This window comes from Anas acuta, chromosome Z (genome assembly GCF_963932015.1).
Source record: "Anas acuta chromosome Z, bAnaAcu1.1, whole genome shotgun sequence".
In the NCBI taxonomy this organism is placed as follows: domain Eukaryota; kingdom Metazoa; phylum Chordata; class Aves; order Anseriformes; family Anatidae; genus Anas; species Anas acuta.
This window is the reverse complement of record NC_089017.1, coordinates 70,635,112-70,654,630: the sequence shown is the minus strand read 5'-3', so window position 1 is coordinate 70,654,630 and position 19,519 is coordinate 70,635,112. Positions and strand designations below refer to the sequence as shown.

Here is a 19,519-nt window from a genome sequence, read left to right as displayed (position 1 = left end):
GGCTTTGTCATCTCCTCAGCCTTTCAGTTGTCAGGGCTCTCAAAACATGAATTTGTCTTATTTATAAATAACTAGAAGTTTGTAATGCTACCAAGGATAATTATGGTTATTCACTTGTTATGACTGTAAAACATGGAGATTTTGCTTCCCATATGGTTTGGTTCCCTCAAGACTGCCTAGTACCCTCAAGTACACCAAACTATATTTCTGATTTCAGCTAAGAATGAGAAACTCGAAAGAACAGCCCAAGTTGTGAGAAAGAAAAAAAGGTGCTCTATCTGGAGAGTTTTTTCTCTTTCCTTTCCCCATTCTGTTTTGCTCTTAGCATCCGTCTGATGTTTAGTCTGAGCAAGCTTTATCAAAGACTTCCTTGGCTTGTTGCACTCTTGTCCCTCCTGCTAGGAAACTGCTACTTAATCATAAATACACTGTTTGAGCCAAGCGTAACAAGAATGTCTGAGAAGTCTGAAATTTCCATTTTGCCTGGTTTCTGATAAATTTAATGTTTCTGGGACTTCTCTGGAGATAACATATCCTTCGTTAAGTAGAAATCTATTTTTAGATACCTATCTAGATGTGTTTAAAATGTAGGCTTAAAGTGTCATGCTTTCATTTTTTTTATAAATACATATATTAAATATATGTATGTATATACCCTATTGCTGTGCTTCTCAGACACATATTAGAGCAACATATTTTTTGTAGCTTGATATTCGAAAGAACAGTTGTTACCAAAATGTTTGTAAGGAAAGCACTCTTTCCACAAATGCTATATGTGCAGTATTCTAGGCCCATACTCAATACATGCATGTATTCACAATTCTTCAGGAAGGTACTTCATTATTTAAGCAAGAATACAGTTTCATGACTCAAATTAAACCTATATTTTTGTAAATTTCTGCTTTGATCTGTACTGTAATGAGATTTTTATGGAATGTGTTATACTTACCTCAAATGTTATAAAAATTTTAATAAAGTTGAAAGAAAAACACTCTCCCTGAGAAACTTAAAGAATTTTGCAACAGGTATTTCACTCTTTTCACGACTTTTGTAGCACACTAAGATGTTGTAAACAGAGTTAAATTCTTCCCAAACACTAGAAAAGCATTTCAAGAGACACATCTGATGCTCCCTAAATTTGCAGGTGCCTGGAACCAGCACAGAGCTTGGCTACCTCCAGGCTGGCCACTGGCAGGGTAGCTGCTGGTGGTGGTGTCCTGAAAAGCTCACACATACACAGAATGAGTTAGGACACGAGCTGTCTAACATGTAAATGGCAGGGCTGTAGTCATAAATCAGCTCATTACTGATGAAGTGAAGAAAGTAGTGCAACAATGGGAACTTTTCTGTAGCACTGTAGCTTGGTGCAGTTATTGTTGATGATACTCTATAATGTCATCTGAAGAAAGCCATCTCTTAACTTACTCTGGAAACAGACTGCTTTGAAACGTTTGCTTCCTTAGAACAGGTCAGAAGCCTGGGGATTGTTCTGTGTCTCATCGTTCGTCTTCTCTTACAGGGGCCCTGGGGGTGGTAGACCTTGGCCAAACCCAACCAATGCCAATTCTGTAAGTAAATATTTAAACATACTAAAATCATCTTATATGCAGAGAATTATTTCTCATCAACATACCAGGAAAAAAAACAATTCAACATAAATAAAAATAATGCTTTTGTTGTTTTTGTTTTGTTTTGTTTTGTTTTGTTGTTTTTTTGTTGTTGTTGTTGTTGTTTTCTTCCACTAATCCTAAGGCAGAATAGGAACAGTGAAGTGAGGAGCATGTCTTAACAGAGAACTCACTGACCTGAAAATATCCAGCTCTATTCATAATCATGCAGCCACACTGCGTCTCCACATAAGTTACAGACCTTCCCTAACACAAAGACTACCCTGGGGGATATTTAAAATACCTTCTATACTTTCTAGCTTCCTTCAGTGCAAGTAGGAAGAGTTAGGACAAAACTGTCTGTCTTGCAAGCTCTACAGAAACGACAGTGTGGGAAGATCAGCTTAATGTGTGCTCACATATTTCATATAATAAAAGCACATTTGCTCCTGGTAACTAGGGAAGGTGGAATTGTAGACATAACCATTTTAATATGCTTTTTCTAACAAGAAGTGCACTTTATTGAATTTTGTTGGAACAAATAAAAAAATGAGGTAGTCTAACAGCAGCTTGAAGGGAGGTATCCCATGTGAAAAACAGTACCTGGTATTTCTTCAGAAAATACAAAGGTAAAGCTTCAATTTTCATTCATTGGTCATATATCATTAGTGTAAAAATGTCTCCCTTTTTAGCACTTGCAGCACGATAAGGTAGGTCTGATTTAACAGACTAGACTGGTTCTTTCTGTTCTTTATTTTGAATTTTTAATTATACTGGATGACAACTGGATGACAAAAAAAGAGCTAAAACTCTTTCTCAGTTTTCTTTTGTGTGTACTGAAATAAGATGGTTGTTAGGACATTTTTCAACTGACAGTTGAAATATTCTCACTTTACAAAATTATTGAGAAGTCTAGTAATAGATATATGTGAAAATGAATTTGCTGATCAGTTATCTACAAACATGTAAGATGCTTATTCTACAAAATAATTTTGCATTTGGTCAATTCAGTTACTTCTTACCCTATCCTTCTATAATAGCTGTGCTCTGTGTTTCGGTAGAGAGAATCACTGAAAAGACTGTTGCATAAAGAATAAAACTGGGTTATTCATAGGCAATTCAATTTCTCCCTATGTCCTTTGTAACAAATACGATAATTGAATTTGACATGAAATTAGAACACTGTTCTTTAAGTTAAAAAAATAAAATAAAAAAGGAAAGAAAAGAAAAAAAGAAAGAGTAATGCAAAGAAATAAAATCAGTATCATCTACGGTGAAAGAAACAAGAGTTGCTTTCCTTTTATGGTCCAGACACTAATCAAGATTAAGTGCATATGACAACATACAAATTCAGTCCATGTACAGGATGATATTACAGTCCCACTGACTTACATGCAAGTCTATGCTCCTTAAGTTTCCACCTTATAAAGCATATTACATTAATAATCTTACAGCTTAGCCTTTCACTCTAGCTTGCAGATCTTTACAGAGCTTATTCTGCCTCCCACAATAATAATAAAATTTTGTAATAGATGGAAGGAATGAAATTGGTACTGGAATTTGTAATTTGGTATCTTAAGAGTGATGTTTGTTGCTCAAAATGCATGCCTCACTAATTACAAAAGAATAGGAACAGATACCAGACCTCAGCCTGCATACATTTTAATGTATGAATTATGTTATTCATATTGACTTAATTAGAGTGGCAACCAGAGCACAGTATTCTTAAGTAGAAATATTTTTAAGTATTTGATTTTAAATTCAGTTTATGTCTAAATTGCAAATTTTAGACTTGAGCATACTTATAATGACAAGTTGTTGAAAAGAAAAGGGGAGAAAAGGGGTTTGTATTTGACAACAATAGTATGTTTTCATCATCTTTAACAACATATTTGAAATAAATTAAACAAATACACATTAAGCTACATCTGTACATAAATGTAGGTTTGGACTCCATCTCACTGCAAAAGAAATTACTGTTTTTTTTCTGTTGATGTTTCAGATACCTTATTCTTCAGCATCTCCTGGGAACTATGTAGTAAGTACACTTGTATGTGTTTGCTTATTAGAATAGATGTTACATTTTATTTAGGCAAAGAGATGGTAGTCCAGATGTTAAGAAGAACCCTTGTGTATTGGTTGAGAACTGAACAGCTGATCTGCACTTAGTATTTTGTCTACCATCTATGGTGCATATGTTGATGTTCATTACTAGAATCATTATCAGTCTGGTCAAAATTGCCCTGAGTGCTGTTTTATTTCAACATATGTTTATAATAACCAATACAATATATTGTCTTGAATAATAAGGAATGAACAAACAAACAAAAAAAACCAACAGCTTTCTTGGAAACACAGTGTATGCATTTCTGTACTTCTCCAGGAAAAATTCATTTGAAGAATTAGAACAAGCTTTTGTGTCCCCAAGGATATATAAATGGGTCCTAATAGCTAACATTTTAGGTACATTTTTTTTCTTATAATTACCTTCTGGAGACTTGATTTTTTTTTTTCTCCATGGTCTGTTATGTCTTTATTTCACAGACATTGTCTTAATTTATTATGGATTAGTCATTCGTTTGGCTTTTTCCTAGTCTATACTTGAGAGTGAAATAGTTAAAACTTTGTAAGTGTCCAGCATCGGTCAGTCATTCAAAAGACAAAAAAATGCCTATCTAACCAGAATTCCATAAAAACATTTTACATAATAACAAAATAGTCTTTGTTGGAGTATGTACTGCTGTTTTCTGTCCATTTCTCAAGAGATTAGCTTTGTTTATGCTTTTTATTTAGGCTTTTATTGTTATTGTTGTATTTGGAATATTTGTAGTTCTAATGTACTCCTATAAGTCATGGTGCTTCATGTATTTTTGCCCCGTTCAGTACTGAAGTCAGAGTGTAAGGGGCAGAGAATGTTATCTCCCTTCTGAAGCCATTTGTCATATGTCATTCTTGTTTGCAAGTCCATTGGATTCCAATTTCTGTTGGCCAGTAAGGCTTCCGTAGACTTCTCTTGTGATTTTTCATGTTTTATCATCTGGAAGTTAGACAACTGCTGTGTATTGGCTTAAGTCAACATAAAATGTGAAGCTATTTTGGAAGATGGAAATAGCAAGTCTTTCACCATGAGGACAATATAGAAGTGAATTTTTTTTTAATCTGTTTGTGCTAGTTAAAGGTTTCTCTTAATTTCTTCATGGGAAAGATGATCCTGCATAGCAAATGCTGAAGGATGAGTTCAAGGATGAGCTTGTTTTGTTTAGATAAAAGATATTTATTCTGTTTTTTATTTACACAAACTACTAAAAAGGTTAAGTTCTTGTTAAGTGTCCATAATTCTAGGGTTCATTTGCCACATCTGTAGTGGGAATGATCTAAATCTGCTGATCTCCAAACAGGTTCTTCTAAAAGATCTTCAGAAAGTTCTCTCTGTTGGGAAGAATGTTTTTGCTAGTTTTGCCTTAGGTATTAGTGATCAGTTACTATTGCAGATTTTTAATATGGGACATTGGACTTCATATTCTAGTTTTGGAAAGTTATGAAATCCTGAAAAATTATAAAAGGACTTACTATAGAAATTAATTTTAAAGAAGCAAAACTAAGTAAAATGCATGATGTACAATAGGACTCTGTTAGTGTACTCATGTCAAGCCAAAGGTTAGCTGGGATAAATTACTTTGACACAAAAGGACATCACCACATTTCAGTGCATAGAGAGAAGGGGAGGAATAAGAGTAACAAGTTCATTTTGCTTCATTCACTAACAATGATGAGACTGAAGCTGGAATGTGCAACATCGAATTCATTGAAACATCTAATATGCAACATTGAAGGAAAATTAAAATATATGCAAAAATGCAAGAAAGAGACACAAAAAAGTCTGAAGTACTGGAAAAAATCCTGAGCCTCTGAGCAGATGTGCTCTGTGGACTCCAGCGGTTCCAATGGGAAAGGTTGCTGCCTGATTCCTTGTCCCCACTCTTCTGAAGTTTGCTGCTCCTTCAGATCTGCCACTGAAGTTCCTTGGATGAGTGACCCTCTTCATTCAAAACAATGCAAGTTGATGTAAGCATTTAAAAAAAAACAGGTCTTTGCTAAGTCGGTGTGGTTGGCCCAAAACAGGTTAAGGGACACCCACCTGTGGAGCTCCAAGCAGAGCTGAGGCTGCCTCTCACAGAGGGCAGTGTTGGAGCAGTTGAGGTGGGCCAAGTCCTTTGCCAGCATGAGTGCTTGGACTGTGCATGTCTTATCTCACACTGAGAGAGGTGGCCTTGCTTCAGGGAGGCTCTCTGAGCTTTAGAAAACGGAACACATGAGGGCCAGCCAAACAGACAACCAGATAAGCAAGACCAGGGGGAAGGAGCTTTCAAGAGCAAGACCCAGGAGCAAGCATCTAGGGGTTGGTATGGCCTGGAGAGCTCTTAAAGCATCTTTTTAGCAAAGGGGTTCATGTTGTGGAGCTACATGCTTTGTACATTTATTCTGGTTATTTTATCAGACAGCTTTTTGAGAAATAATTTCATTATATACAAATACATTCACAGGGAGGAAATACTTGGTACAAGTAGGCTTTCTAAAATGGGAAGATACACAAACAATGAAAGTAAACATGAATTTTAAATTAGATGCTAATAGTAATAGTGAAGAAAAGTAAGTTTTCTAATAAATGACCAGTTAGTGGTTTCTACATTTCTTTATATCATACTGAAAAATACATATAAACCTAAAAAAAATCAAGTTAGGGAGCTTAGTGCACAAGTACATGGATGAAGAGTCACAGACTGTGCTAGCCAGATAGTCAGATAATTGATCTAAAGGTCCCTTCAAATTCAGCATCTGTAGCTCTACAAAAGAAACAGGGTTTTTTTTTTCTGATGGCTGAATAAACCTTTCAGACATTTTTGGCAAGCCCAGTTCTAACACTGCTGTTACTGATTCAATTGTAAGTTGGAGGGAAAAAGCTTTGTAGCTGCTGGAAGTATGAAGTTATGTTGTGATTATGCCTTGATTTTTGTAAGTTGATCTGTGTATTTCATGGTGGAGCAAGCCTTTATTCTAGCACACTTTATAAAAAATACTCAGTGACCTTTCATAGTTCACAAAAAATGGGAGAGCACAAGATAAAGAACTAGTAGGTGGTGTTGTTACATGTAAGGGCAGAGATGTGTACATATGTTGACTGACTGCAAGAATGTGCTGCTGCTTCTGGGTGAAATATTTCTGTTTCATTTACAATTAACTGTGAGTTAATTGCTTACTGGCAAACAGAGATGCTTGCCTTTGAAGTGTTAAGTATTTTGCTTGAACGAATCTGGGGAGGAGTGGTATCAGTCAGAGGGCTGCTACATTACAGACTTTGATTTTCTGAAGATAGTGTATGCGAGTGTATTATTGCTATGTGTTTTGTAAGAAATGTTATTTTTAGTAAATCACTATTTACAGTAAACAGCATCTTTTGTTTTAAATCCAAAACTTGTCTGGCTTCTTCCAAGATATCTTAGTGAATTATAGCAAATACCAGTAAAGTCCTTGTAAGCAGACTGAAACAACCAAACCTTTATCTTCGGTACTGCTGAAAGAAAAAAATCTGCTACTGTTTGGAGCAGTATGCCTGATATCTAAAATACAACAAAAGGGCTAAAATATAATAACAGTCATGTAGCAATGGAGTTAATCACCTGTTGTTACCAATCTGTGTATTTTTTATTGTGGAAAGGAGGGGGAGTTTGTATTTATTGACTTACTGATGTTTTTTGGCCTAGATATTTTTATCAACCTGATTTGGTAGCTTTTCATGTTACTTAAAAGTATTAGTGGATCTGCAAACACAGAAAGCAAGAAGTTATGATTCTGTTCTTACTAAACTAATTGTTTGCTCTGATGTTCATTGTAAAAATACTGGAGACGTTTTTAAAGAACCTTAATAAGCTTGTTTAACAACCAGAGCCATCTGTGTACAGTGTTTATGCATAAACAGATTTGCAACACAGAAATGCCTGAAACTAGGAAAATAATACTCCTTTGTGTTTTTTTGTTTTGTTTTTTATTTTAATCTGTGATTTAGCAGTCTAGGCAAGTCATATGACTATACCCAAATTTATACAGTCAGCATTATATTGACTTTTTTTTTTTAATCCATTTGTCATTAATTTGAAAAGGAATTGTGTATATGGATGTTATTTCTAAAAATGCAGAATATTATATAAGCTGAATTAAATTGTCTGGGATATGGAGATACCAAGTATGCCTGAAAGCAAAACCTGTCATACAGTGACTGGCCTCTTCTCTTCCCGTAAGACACCGCCTCACTTTGTGCTTAGCAAACATCGGCTACCATTGTGCCAAGCACAACAAAACAGAAATGCTGGTTAAAAAACAGTGGTAACAAAAGTCAGATGAGGTTATTAAATATAATAGTCTCAAGTCCTAGTCCAAATATTTCTTTTGCCTGACTTACAGCATGATGCATACTTATTGACTAATGAATGTTCTCAGATCAGTATACATTAGTCTATTACAGAACTTGCTGAGTAATTACATTGTCTTAATCTGTTATAAGTTGTTTTGCTAATTTATCAGAAAATGTGTATGTTTTATCAGAGTGACTCAGGACATTCATGACAATTTGTTTTCATTTGTACAGTGTTCATATTTTCTGTGGTGTTTTTTTCTCTCATGCTAACTGACATTTTCTATACTCTCTAGGGTCCCCCAGGTGGTGGAGGGCCACCAGGAACACCTATCATGCCTAGTCCAGCAGGTATTGAAATATCCTCAGAAATAATAAAGGAAAATTAGAAGAGATTTTAGGAAGTACCTTATTTTTTTCCAGACTTTGATGACATTTTAGACATTTTCATAATGAATCAGTTAATGAGAAATTATTAGCTTTGTACTTTCTGTATCAGCTTTTTCCTGCTCTTTCACTGTTTTTCTATCCCTGCTATGTTGCAGACACAAATCATTGTATCCATGCAATTCAAATCAATTAATTTCTCTGACTTTTGAGCGATCTTTTATTGTATGATTCCAGCAGTAGCAAGGGAAAAAAAAAAAGACAAAAGACACAATCTTTGTTAGTTCTTGCTAATGGTCTTTGGAATGATCCTGCCAGGTTGGAAATCAGCAGATTTCTGAATCTGGTGAAAAACCCACGCAGTATCCTGTGGGATAGACCTAACCAAATGTGGTTCTTGGCGATGTGTGACTCAAAGGCATGGCTACATCCCATGGCTGTTTCAGCTGACTGACAGCAGGGTCACGCTGGACAGATTGCCCTTCTCTGTCCTGCAGTGAAGGAGTAAGGTCCCGGAGGAGCTACTGTTGTGTCCTAGCAGTGATCTGTTCCCAGAAGTTCACTGTCCCACTGTTTCCCCAAGGTAAATGGCTTATATCTTGCAATTCTGACTGCCTGGTCACAAAAGATTTTCCACATTATGACTAAGGTTTGAAGAACCAAAGAGGATGGGAAGACTCAGAACAGCCAGCTAGCTTCTCAAGGCTTAAAGATGGTTAGCTAGATGTAAGTATTTCACTCCACTGATGTTCTGCAAAGATTCTGTTACGAAAGAAGAACTGCAAGATGTGGAAGATGCTGTCCATGGATGATATCAGAAGCCTGACAAGATGAAACAAATATGTCTTGTGTAACACAGTATTCAGGGGCTACTCAGACTCCTTTTAGCCAAAATCTCTCTTTGCAACTCACTTTCAAGAGGGACCTATTCACCTCAGTGATGTTATAGCATCCTCAGTCCTTAAGTCTGTTTTCTTGCTGTCCTCTGCAGCACAAGAGGGTAGGGAATTTTCTTATTTACCATGAAAACTTCTTGCACCAATATCATTAACTACAATCCCAGGGCTTTAAAATGCAACCCAAGATAAAGAATAGGGCTTCCTTGTTCATATAATTAGTGAAAAAGATAGTTAGTGCAAACTGGTATTCAAAAGTTAGAATTTCATTTAACATAAAACTTAAAGACAGCCCATGCATTTCAATATGGTCAGCCCTGCAGTTATAGCACCTGTTAGGCTGCCCAAGTTCATTTCAGATAAAGCTTCTGTTGAGGAATTGTTCCTATTTTCAGTTAAGGAAATTCCAAGATGTTTTAAGACTCTATTTTCCAAAGTATGGAAACACTTGGAAACTGGCTACCTGAGAATTTTGTAAAGGTACTGACTTGCCTCTGAGAAAAAACAGTTCCAAGCGTTCCCATGGCCCAGCCACCCCGTATGTATTTCTACATGAGGCCGCACAACATGGGGAGAGGCAGGAATATGTTTCAGAAGGATCAGGTGGTTGAAGAACTTGCTGTCAACCTCATTGAACATTACAATAACTTGTTATGTGCTAACTTGTTATGGTACTTTGATAACTTTAGGTTAAAAGCTTGAGTTTCCCCTCTTCTTCAAACAGTATATTTAATGTCATAGTGATACGTTGTGGGCTGTATGTAATAGAATTATTTACTCACAAAGGTTGATTAATACCTAAAAAGCTGCATCAGAAAGGTTAAAGAATAGTCAAAGACTTGATTTGAACTACATGTGTACAAACATATTCTTGCATGAGGTCAGACCCTGTTCCCAGTTCCAACACATTTCAGTCAGATACAGGCTTTCTTGCTTCCACTACTTCAGACTGAGAAGTCTACCATCACCTTGTCTTGGAAAAAGATTTACAGCTCAGCACTGACTTTTGTGTGTGCTTGAGTTCAAAACTCTGGTTCAAAGAGATGGAATGGTCTTTTGGAGGAACTAGGTACAGAGTAGAGTACTTAGTTAGTCTTTATTCTTTTTGCACATGCAGTGGACGTACTGATTTTCCAGCATTACCAATATATTTTTAAGTTATGCTGTCTGTTTGGGGATGTATTTAAACTTTCCTTAGGTCATTCTCCTCTTAGTAAGCTTTTTCATTCCATGGCCCAACTCTTGTCAAGTTCACTCCAGAAAGGATTTTGCTACTAGACAAAGGTTTTGTCTACTATCTGCTGCGTTTTCCCTTCTCTTAGAAATTTGATGAAGGGCTTTGGGATTGTGTGTATTAGCAGATAAGTTGGAGATGAGAATAAAAAATTTGTATCTACTAGTAGTTCTCAGTTACTGGTTTCTTAATTTCAGCCAGACAACTTCTGCATGTCTTGTTCACTACACCTTGCTTTTCACTCTGGAGGTGCTGCTCCTGAAAGCACATGTACAGTGACTGGAGGACAAGGACTGAGAGGCAATATAGCTGTGTCAACATTAGTGCCCAGTGGAACTCTTGGCAGAATTAATAGCTTAGGCACTACACTGTGCCAGCATGGTTTTATTGTTTTTGGACTCAGGTTTATTTTGAAGCATTGCACCACACTGTACCGTGAAGTTACATCAGTCAAAACTGTTCTAAGTGAGGATCTTTGCATAATGCTTTACTGAGTGTGCCTAGATTTATACTCAGTGTGCACAATGCTCTAGATATGTCCAAAATCTAACAGACTGACATGGATGAGAATAAAAAATTCTATTTGCTATACTAACTTGAAGTCTGTATAATGAGAAGCTATTTATCATTTATTACAGATGGAAAACAAATTACAGAAAGTATTGATAAGTAAGAAGCTCCTGTTTTATCTTATAGAGAATACTGAAGACAAGTGAAATAATTTGGAACTCCAGGAAAAAGGGTTTATGAAATTAAATAGTTACAGATACTTTGTGATTTATAAACCTTTTAACATTCATACATAGAACTAGAGTCTAGAAATAGTCACTCAGGGACCACTGCAATTATTTCTTTTCATAGCTGTGTTGTGTGGTAGAAATAGATAGAAAAAGAATGGAGTCTTCCTTTATATTGCCACTGTGTATCAGTGATTCAGGCATAGAAATAATATGAATAGAATGGCAAGAACTGTCTTAGGTGAGTAGCTTTATTGAAAGATATATATTAGCACTTAAAATAATCTCTTATTACAGATTCAACCAACTCTGGAGACAACATGTACACTTTAATGAATGCAGTACCACCTGGACCCAACAGACCTAATGTAAATATGAATCAAGTTACATACTTTTTGAATTATATAGCCTTGTTTTATCCAAACCACTACGTTTCCATCACCTATGTTTAATACTAAGTTTTCCATTTTTATGGATGACATTTTAGCTGTTTCCTCCCACCGTGTCCAGTTTAATGTTTCTCAAATCAATCATGCGAATGCATACAAAATAATGAATGTGGGGGCACTTTTTCTATACAAAAAAGATCTTAAAAACTTTTGCATGTGGATGTGGGGGATGATTTAGTTTGTCACATTGCTGTGCAATAGAATTATTTGTGATGTCATCAGTGGAGATGCCACTAAGCATTTGTTTCTGCAGGATTAAAACTTTCTTAATAACAAAGTCTCCACCCCAACAGAAATGTTTAAAGTGACCCAACATTATGCTATCCTGCTATTCTGTTAAAAAAAAATAAAATTAGTATCTTTAAGAAGAAATAAATTTCTGTTTTAGGCTCAACTTTAGCAGTTCTATTACTGACAAAAATCTGTTTTCTTAGGTAGAACTTGTTTCTTTTCTGATCTGTGTCTGTGAGATCAGACTTCAATTTTATTGTATTTTCTGATTACAACCATACTTCACTTAATTATAGTTTATATTATGGGCCTTATGAAAAGCAAAGGCCAGTAAAACTTCAAAAACCAGATATGTATTTCTAGATAACTATTCAGTGATTTTTAAAAAATATTTATAATGTTAATGCCTTTTAGATTTTGAAAAACTAAATTTAAGGTTAATACCTGAGATTGGACAGAAATGGCTCATATTGCAAAGAAAACAGAGAGTAGTCTGACTGTCAGTGTAGATAGGGTGACATTTGAAAGCTGTTAATTAGTCACCTACTTGTTGAAGAAAATAGTAAACCTCACTGTAACTTCAGTGGGAACAGAGCTAGATCAGCACTAGCAGGTTTGAAAATCATACACAAAGCACTGAAATAAAATATAAATTATCTGTAAATTTTATGCCAGCCTACAGAGATGGAATTCTCAAAAAATCAGGAAGGCAGCAATCAGAAAAAGTGAACAAAAGCAATGATGCTTTTGCAGTCTTCACAAATGACTTTTACCTGACTTTCACATTCAGAGCTGGAACTGTGCACTTTTCCTTTACTATTTTTTTTTCCTGGGGAATCTTTTCTTTTTATTAGATTACCTACAAAAATTTGTACAGTAATACCAGTTTTTAACGTCTGATCCTTTTATAGTTTCCAATGGGGCCAGGGTCAGATGGACCTATGAGTGGACTGGGTGGAATGGATTCACATCATATGAATGGATCATTAGGTAATAACAGTAATATTACAAGCATTGTGAATTTTCAATGACCAGTGCTATTTTCTATGTTCTCTGAGTGATGTGGAAAACTGGATGTAAAAAACAAGCAAAACCACCACCAACAACAAAAACTTTTAAAACCAAAAATTGTGTATATATCAGTAAGAAGTATTAAGATACTTTTAATGCATTTGAATTGGCATACATAATACACCTCTGGAGGAAAAATACTGTGTTTTATGTATATAACAGATATAGTTTTAATCCCGTTATTAAAGCCACTCTGATGATGGCTTAAGACCCATTTTTACTTACCTCTCCTCCTCTTTCAAAAACTTAAGAAGGTGTTACTGTGACATGCTGGTGCAAGTTCTTATCAATTACCTGGAAGTAAGTTATTATGTATATTGATGTATTTGTTAAGCGGTTTTTATCCCAACATTCGGATATCCTTGTTTGTCTATATAATTATCCTTCTGTCTGTTAAATATTAGTATTACTATTCCATCCCCACAACAAGCTTCGGAAAGGTGCAAAGACCGTGTAGAGGCAGGAGAAGCAGGTTACTGTTTGACTGTTGAGACTATGATTTTTGAAGGACTCATGTCTAAGGGAGAAGCCTTGCACAACTCTACAAATTTCCATTGCTTTATCTGTTGACTGTCCTGGCAAAGTCTGCTGCCTTTGCTCTTTGCTGGAAGGATGATTGACTCTTGAAAGGGATTTAAGAAAGAGGGCAAAGGTAAATAAAATGCATTTCTGCCTTACTCCTCCATACCCACAAGATAAATAAAGACAAGGTATTTATTTCTGCTCATACTGTAACACTAGGGCAGTAGCTGAATGCATTTGTGTGTCTTACTCTTCACTTCTGTCTGCACCAAGCAGTGTTGATGATACAGGCAACAGCAGAGGGAGGACTTTCTTTGGATCTCTTTCCTCTTCTTTACCTGTTACCTACCAGCAAGGTTCTCTTTTACACCTGAGAGCTGTCCTGATGCCCACACAGGGCACCAGCAACTTTTTGCTGAACAGCATTTTCCCTTATGGGGAAAAACCCCACCAAGCTAAATACGTTAGGCAGGCAGAAGCCAAGCTGCTACTGTTCCCTTTGCTTCTGTCCCTGAAGAAAAGATCTATCATCTTCCCAGCACGGACACAGACCAACCTCAGCTCCACACTGCAGTTAATAACATTTAATTCCATACTTCCTTGGTGGATGAAGATCTGTCATTCATAACCCCAAAGTTGGAGATTTTGAGACAGAAATACAAACAAGTGAAGCGAAGGGAGAAATTCAAAAAGTGCATAACAAGATAAACTATATTATCAAAACTCATTTAGCAGATATATTCTGAATGATTAAAATTCAGCAGTACACATCTAACTCCTAATAGAGCTCTCTTTCTTTTTTTCCATTTTTCCATTTTTTCTTTTTTGTTTTCATTGGAAGGCAGGTCCCTGGAATTCCTAGATTACTTTGCATAAGGACACCTTGTGATTTTACATCCTTTCTTTACATATTACAATCCTAAAACGGATTGTTGCTTTAATTGATAATGATGCTCATTATGTTCAAATAAATGAGAATCTGTGTAAAAGGTAATCACATCTTTTTCTGTCACTTTCCATACCCTGAGAATTATTTCTTAGCTAAAAGAAAAATTAAAATTGAAACAGTTACGGAAGGATTTTGTGTGTACCTAGCATTCACTTAGTTACTTTCTCCAGTGAAAACGGTGACATATTTAGTCAAATTATGTATGCCTTCTTCCCAAGGTTAATTTTGTATCTGAAATGAAACAGTTCTTCTCAGAGAGGAGGGCTGGGAAAGATCTTCTGCTTTTGTTTCTGTGCAGCAGTAGGCAGCTTTGTCTCACGCTCAAAGGTATCCATTGGATGAGCTTCATCTCAAACTTCAATTTCTTTCACCACAACTGTTCTACTGGATGTCTGTACATAGCTCTCATTGTTAGAAAGCAAACTTTTGCTGATTTCCATCAAAATATTTTCTTTTGGCTTTGACAAATAGCTCTTCCTCTCCCTAACATTTATGAATATGATGCGTTTATAGAGAGACATCATAATCCTTATCAATCCTTATTTTTTGTGTCTACATGTAGTGAGCCATTTCAGTCTCTTCCTTTTGTTTTTCTCTGATGCTCTTCTAGTTTGAATGTCTTTCTTGAAAATAAGTGGTCAGAATTTACTGTCTGTTGCTGCTAAAAATGCCTGTAGTGATACATCTCTCGTAAAATATTTCCCTTATTCTTGGCTGTACCCAAGTGAGAGTTACAGCATGTGAAATATATATATATATATATATATATTCGATACTCTTGCCTTCATTGTATTTAAATTTATTTGGTTCCTGTTATTCCAGCCCTCAAGATCATCTGATTCTAAAAGATAGTATCATCAGTGTTTATAATTAGAAGTTAGTGTCATTTCATCCAGTTTCAGAAACCAGTAGGTTTCTGCTCTGGGAACAAAGATATTCATGAAACCCTCCCAGATAATGCTAAAAGATGTTCCACTAGATCACTGACTAGAAGGGAGTTTTGAATGGCTGAAGTTCAGTAAAATCATGGTCTTTTTTTTTTTTTTTTTTTTTTTTTTCAGGAACATTAACCTCTACTAGTCATCCGTATTTTTTCCCTTAGTCTTCAGTAACGTTTCCTATAGGAGTGTGTACCCCAAATTAATTTCACTATTTGTACCCTGCCCTGGCTAAGAGGACAGGGAGGTTCAACATGCTCTTTTTTGAGTTGTGCCAGGCTGTCTCACCCTAGTAGGATGCCATTCAAATAACCAACACAAATCAGAAATATGTCCTTCATTCTTTTCTTCCTTTTTACATGAGGTGTGTACACAGGACTAACATTATTCTATACCTACTGTAATCTTTTACAAAGAGAGTCATTGGGAAGGAAAGGAGATAATGCACTGTTATGTTCTAACATACTGCTGTCACATAATATATATTTAGTGTGGAAAAAAAGCTCTTCAATTAATTTCAGCTCAAAACTAATTGAATAATTATCTATTTTAATTTAAGGCTCAGGAGACATGGACAGTATTTCCAAAGTGAGTACCTAATGAAGTATTTGGAATTTTTGGAATATTTAATTCTAAACATAGTTTCTTTGGTTTTGTTATGAAGCATTTTATTATGTGTCTACATTTTCTGCTTGTCAACTCTTTGGAAGCTATACAGACAGTATTAACTGAAAATTCAAAAGCAGTGTTTATGATCAATAGGGAGTGTAAGTAGAACTATTTCTTACTGCATAATAATGTGTATTAATTTGTGTCATTAATACTTATCCGGTTCATAATCTGATTGATCATGTTATAATCTTCCATACTGTTAAGACAAATGAATATGGTTCTGATAATCAATTTTAGTTAAGTTTGGGAAAATGTCTTTAGGATGTTACTTTTAAGCACTGCATGATTGCTTTTGTTACCTCTGTAAGGCATGGTTAATATCTTAATCATTATTCTAAGTCCCTAAAAGCTAGATTAAAAAGTAGTTTCAGAAGCAGCACTGTTTTGATTTCACAGCCATTAAATAGTATGCTCAAAATGAATGTGAGTTTAACCTGCAGGGGTTTTGAATTTACAAAAATAATATTGTGCTTTAATGTGCCGCTTCTTCCATAAAAATAAAACTCTACTATGTATGTGATCATTATTAATTTAGTAACTTATTCAAATAAGGAATTAATGAGCGTATTTGGTATTGATAAAGTGGCATAAATCTGTCCCTGCAAAATACTCTGTTTTGTACTCAGCATTTTCAGGCATAACTGACTCAAACTAATAAATACATCACTAAAACAGTCTCCCTGCACTTACGAGCTTTTGATCTACAAATATAGAAGAGGATGAATAGATTGTTTCAGATAAAATTCTGTAACTCATTCTTTTGTTGCAAAATTCTTAACAGTCTTCCCAAAAAGGAACAGGAGTTTGCAGGGAGCATATGAACTGCCTGTGCATTTTGTCTGACTGAGGACTAAGTACCACAGCGCTGTTGCAGGATCACTCTCAGTGCAGACTGTGCCACTTTGCACCTGTCTGCACATGCTCTGGACATGCTGAGGATGTCGATGTAGATGCACCCTCAGGATGGCCTTGAGCTACGATGAGACACAAACATATGAGTCAGAAAGGAACAAAATAAAAAACATAAAAGTTTGTAGTGTGAATTGGCTGAGAACACACTCTCAGATGTTCAAAAGACTGGAGTCATTCTGCAGCTAGTGGTACCTATTTGTATATCCAAAGTGGAGGACAAGGACCCTGAACAGTTCCCAAGTTTTGGTCTTCGTGTGAGGCTATGGGAGATGTGTAGCTTGTAAAGTGTACTTAGGTGTGTATCTTCGTGTTCTGTGCTGTCTGTCATGGCTTTGCAGCCACTGCCACAATATAGAAGACATAATCTTGCATCAGAAGAAATTCACCACAGGTGAACACTGTCCTTTCAAAGTTGTGTAGGTGGTTATAGCCTTGCAACAGCCCTCCCTTGCCTTTGGTGGAGAGCAGGATCTCAGCAATACGTCTCCAAGGCTATTGCTGCTCCTGTGAGGGAGTAGCATCTATAGCAATGCTACGTGCTTGTAAATGTTCAAGATCTGTAATGTTTTCAGACCCCACAAAGAATAAAACAAGGGACCAAAATGACCATGTTGCCTTAGCTGTGCTAATATGTGCAGTGATGGATTCAATGATAACAAGTGTATAGCACTTTAAAAATCATTGTCCCTATTTTTTCAGTATATTTTGTTTTGCAAACTACAGCATTTTTAAGAAAAAATGAAAAACAAAACAAACAAACAAAAAAACAACAAAACAAGCAAAAAATATGTTAGTTTGCTATGGGATTGTTTTTAAGGGACCGTATTCAATCCAAATGCATTAAGTAACAGCATGTGTGCTAGTATGAATATCAAGTATTCTGAAAACCTGGATCCAGACACTTACCTGGAAGTCTTGTAATCTGTTAACCTTAATAAATGCATCATGCAAATCACATTTGATGCATGTCTTTTTGAAATAACTGAAAAAAGGTGTTTTGGAAATAGCAGAGTTGTACTGTTACACCATTCCATATAATGGCTTTTAAATACCTTTTTCTGAGGAGTCCTGTCCAATATGCAGCCTTTATTTGTACTAATAAAAATGTGTGGGCAGAGCCTTGTGTATTGCATTTATGATTTCAGGCAGGTGACAGTATGCAATACTTTTGAAACTAGATTGGAAAAGTTCTGTTTGCAAGGCATAGACAATGTCAGGGGTTGATGCATGGAAAATAATTATATGGCTGCCTTCCAGTTTTGTACCAGTAACCAGGATTGTTCCTGCTAAGGTAACAGTCTCCCTGCTGGCTTTTTCACAAGTAGGTTTCCAGATTTCTGATTAATGTGACAGGAATTGCTCACTGGAGTTAACAGAATTTGGACTGGATGTTATTGGATGCTCAGTTACAGGCATTTGCAGTGGAGTAAAATGCACATTAGAGGAGCTGATTGTCTTTTCCCACGAGATGCAGGAAATTAATCCAGTCTTGGTAGTATCAATACAACTCACGGAATTCAGAGCTACATTTTCCATAGAACATTTTACTTTAATTGGCTGAGTGGCAAAACATGAAGTTTTTACGAAGTAGATTGAGATGGGGGAAGTAAATGAACTGAAATTATGCATATTAAATAAACATTAATAACCAGTGTTTCTTGCAGTGCCCATGGAATTTGTGCAATCATCAAAGAAAGAGTAGCTTTGGAAAAACTCTGCTAGTGCTACAATGTGAAACCCCATACTGGCCATAAAAGCAGCCCAGGGGAGTTGCTATAAAAGTATTTATGTCAGGAATTTGAACCTTTGGGGCCAGCATACTGTAGCGATTGCAGAATTTCAAAGCTTTGTACTACACAGAGCAAGATAAAATAGGGGTATATCCCCAAGGAATGAACAAAAGTACGGGAGCATCATATAAAATAAATGTGACAAGACCTTAGTGGATTTTAAACTTTATATTCATAGATTTTAAGGTCAGAAGGGACTGATATGGTTGTGTAGTATGACCTCCTACATAACATAGGCAACAGGATTTCCATGAATTAATTTCTGCTTCAGGTATGACAGCTGTGCAGCTGTGGTTGTTGAACTGAGGCAATAGTTTTCAACCTTTTTCAAGTTGTAGATCCCTAAATACTTGCTACAATAACTCCACTGAAAAGCACACTCAATTGTCTGATGTTAATTAACTAGTTGAGTTTTCAGCTGTCTTTGATGGACCTGTTGTTTATTGATTCCTGGGGATCTGTTAGAACAACAGTGAACTAGCTGGTGAAGGAAAAATAAAGGGCAGGGTCTTGACTTTTGTAAATGTTTATTTAATTAGCATTTCAGATGTTAAAAACAGTTATGCCTGCACGTGGGCTGTAAAATTAATTTTGTATTTAATCTATAGTTGAAAATAAATGCACAAAGCTGAACTCATAAACATATTTGCCCATTCAGACTGAAAACGGTGATCTTCCCTCAGGAGTATGGTAAAAAATTAGTGTCAGCACTTCA

General features: G+C 35.9%; 1 protein-coding gene across 5 annotated transcripts in view; it reads left to right on the top strand.

Moving 5' to 3' along the window:
• SSBP2 (single stranded DNA binding protein 2) overlaps positions 1-19,519 on the top strand; it is a 188,527-nt gene that overhangs the window by 150,253 nt on the left and 18,755 nt on the right. For 4 of the 5 annotated variants that reach the window (XM_068665873.1, XM_068665872.1, XM_068665875.1 and 1 more), the window contains 6 exons: positions 1,520-1,568; positions 3,610-3,645; positions 8,313-8,367; positions 11,568-11,638; positions 12,862-12,940; positions 15,990-16,018. In XM_068665873.1, coding sequence (XP_068521974.1) covers positions 1,520-1,568; positions 3,610-3,645; positions 8,313-8,367; positions 11,568-11,638; positions 12,862-12,940; positions 15,990-16,018 — 319 coding nt within the window. The remainder of the gene's footprint in view (positions 1-1,519; positions 1,569-3,609; positions 3,646-8,312; positions 8,368-11,567; positions 11,639-12,861; positions 12,941-15,989; positions 16,019-19,519) is intronic. The other variant, XM_068665874.1, reaches the window with a different exon arrangement.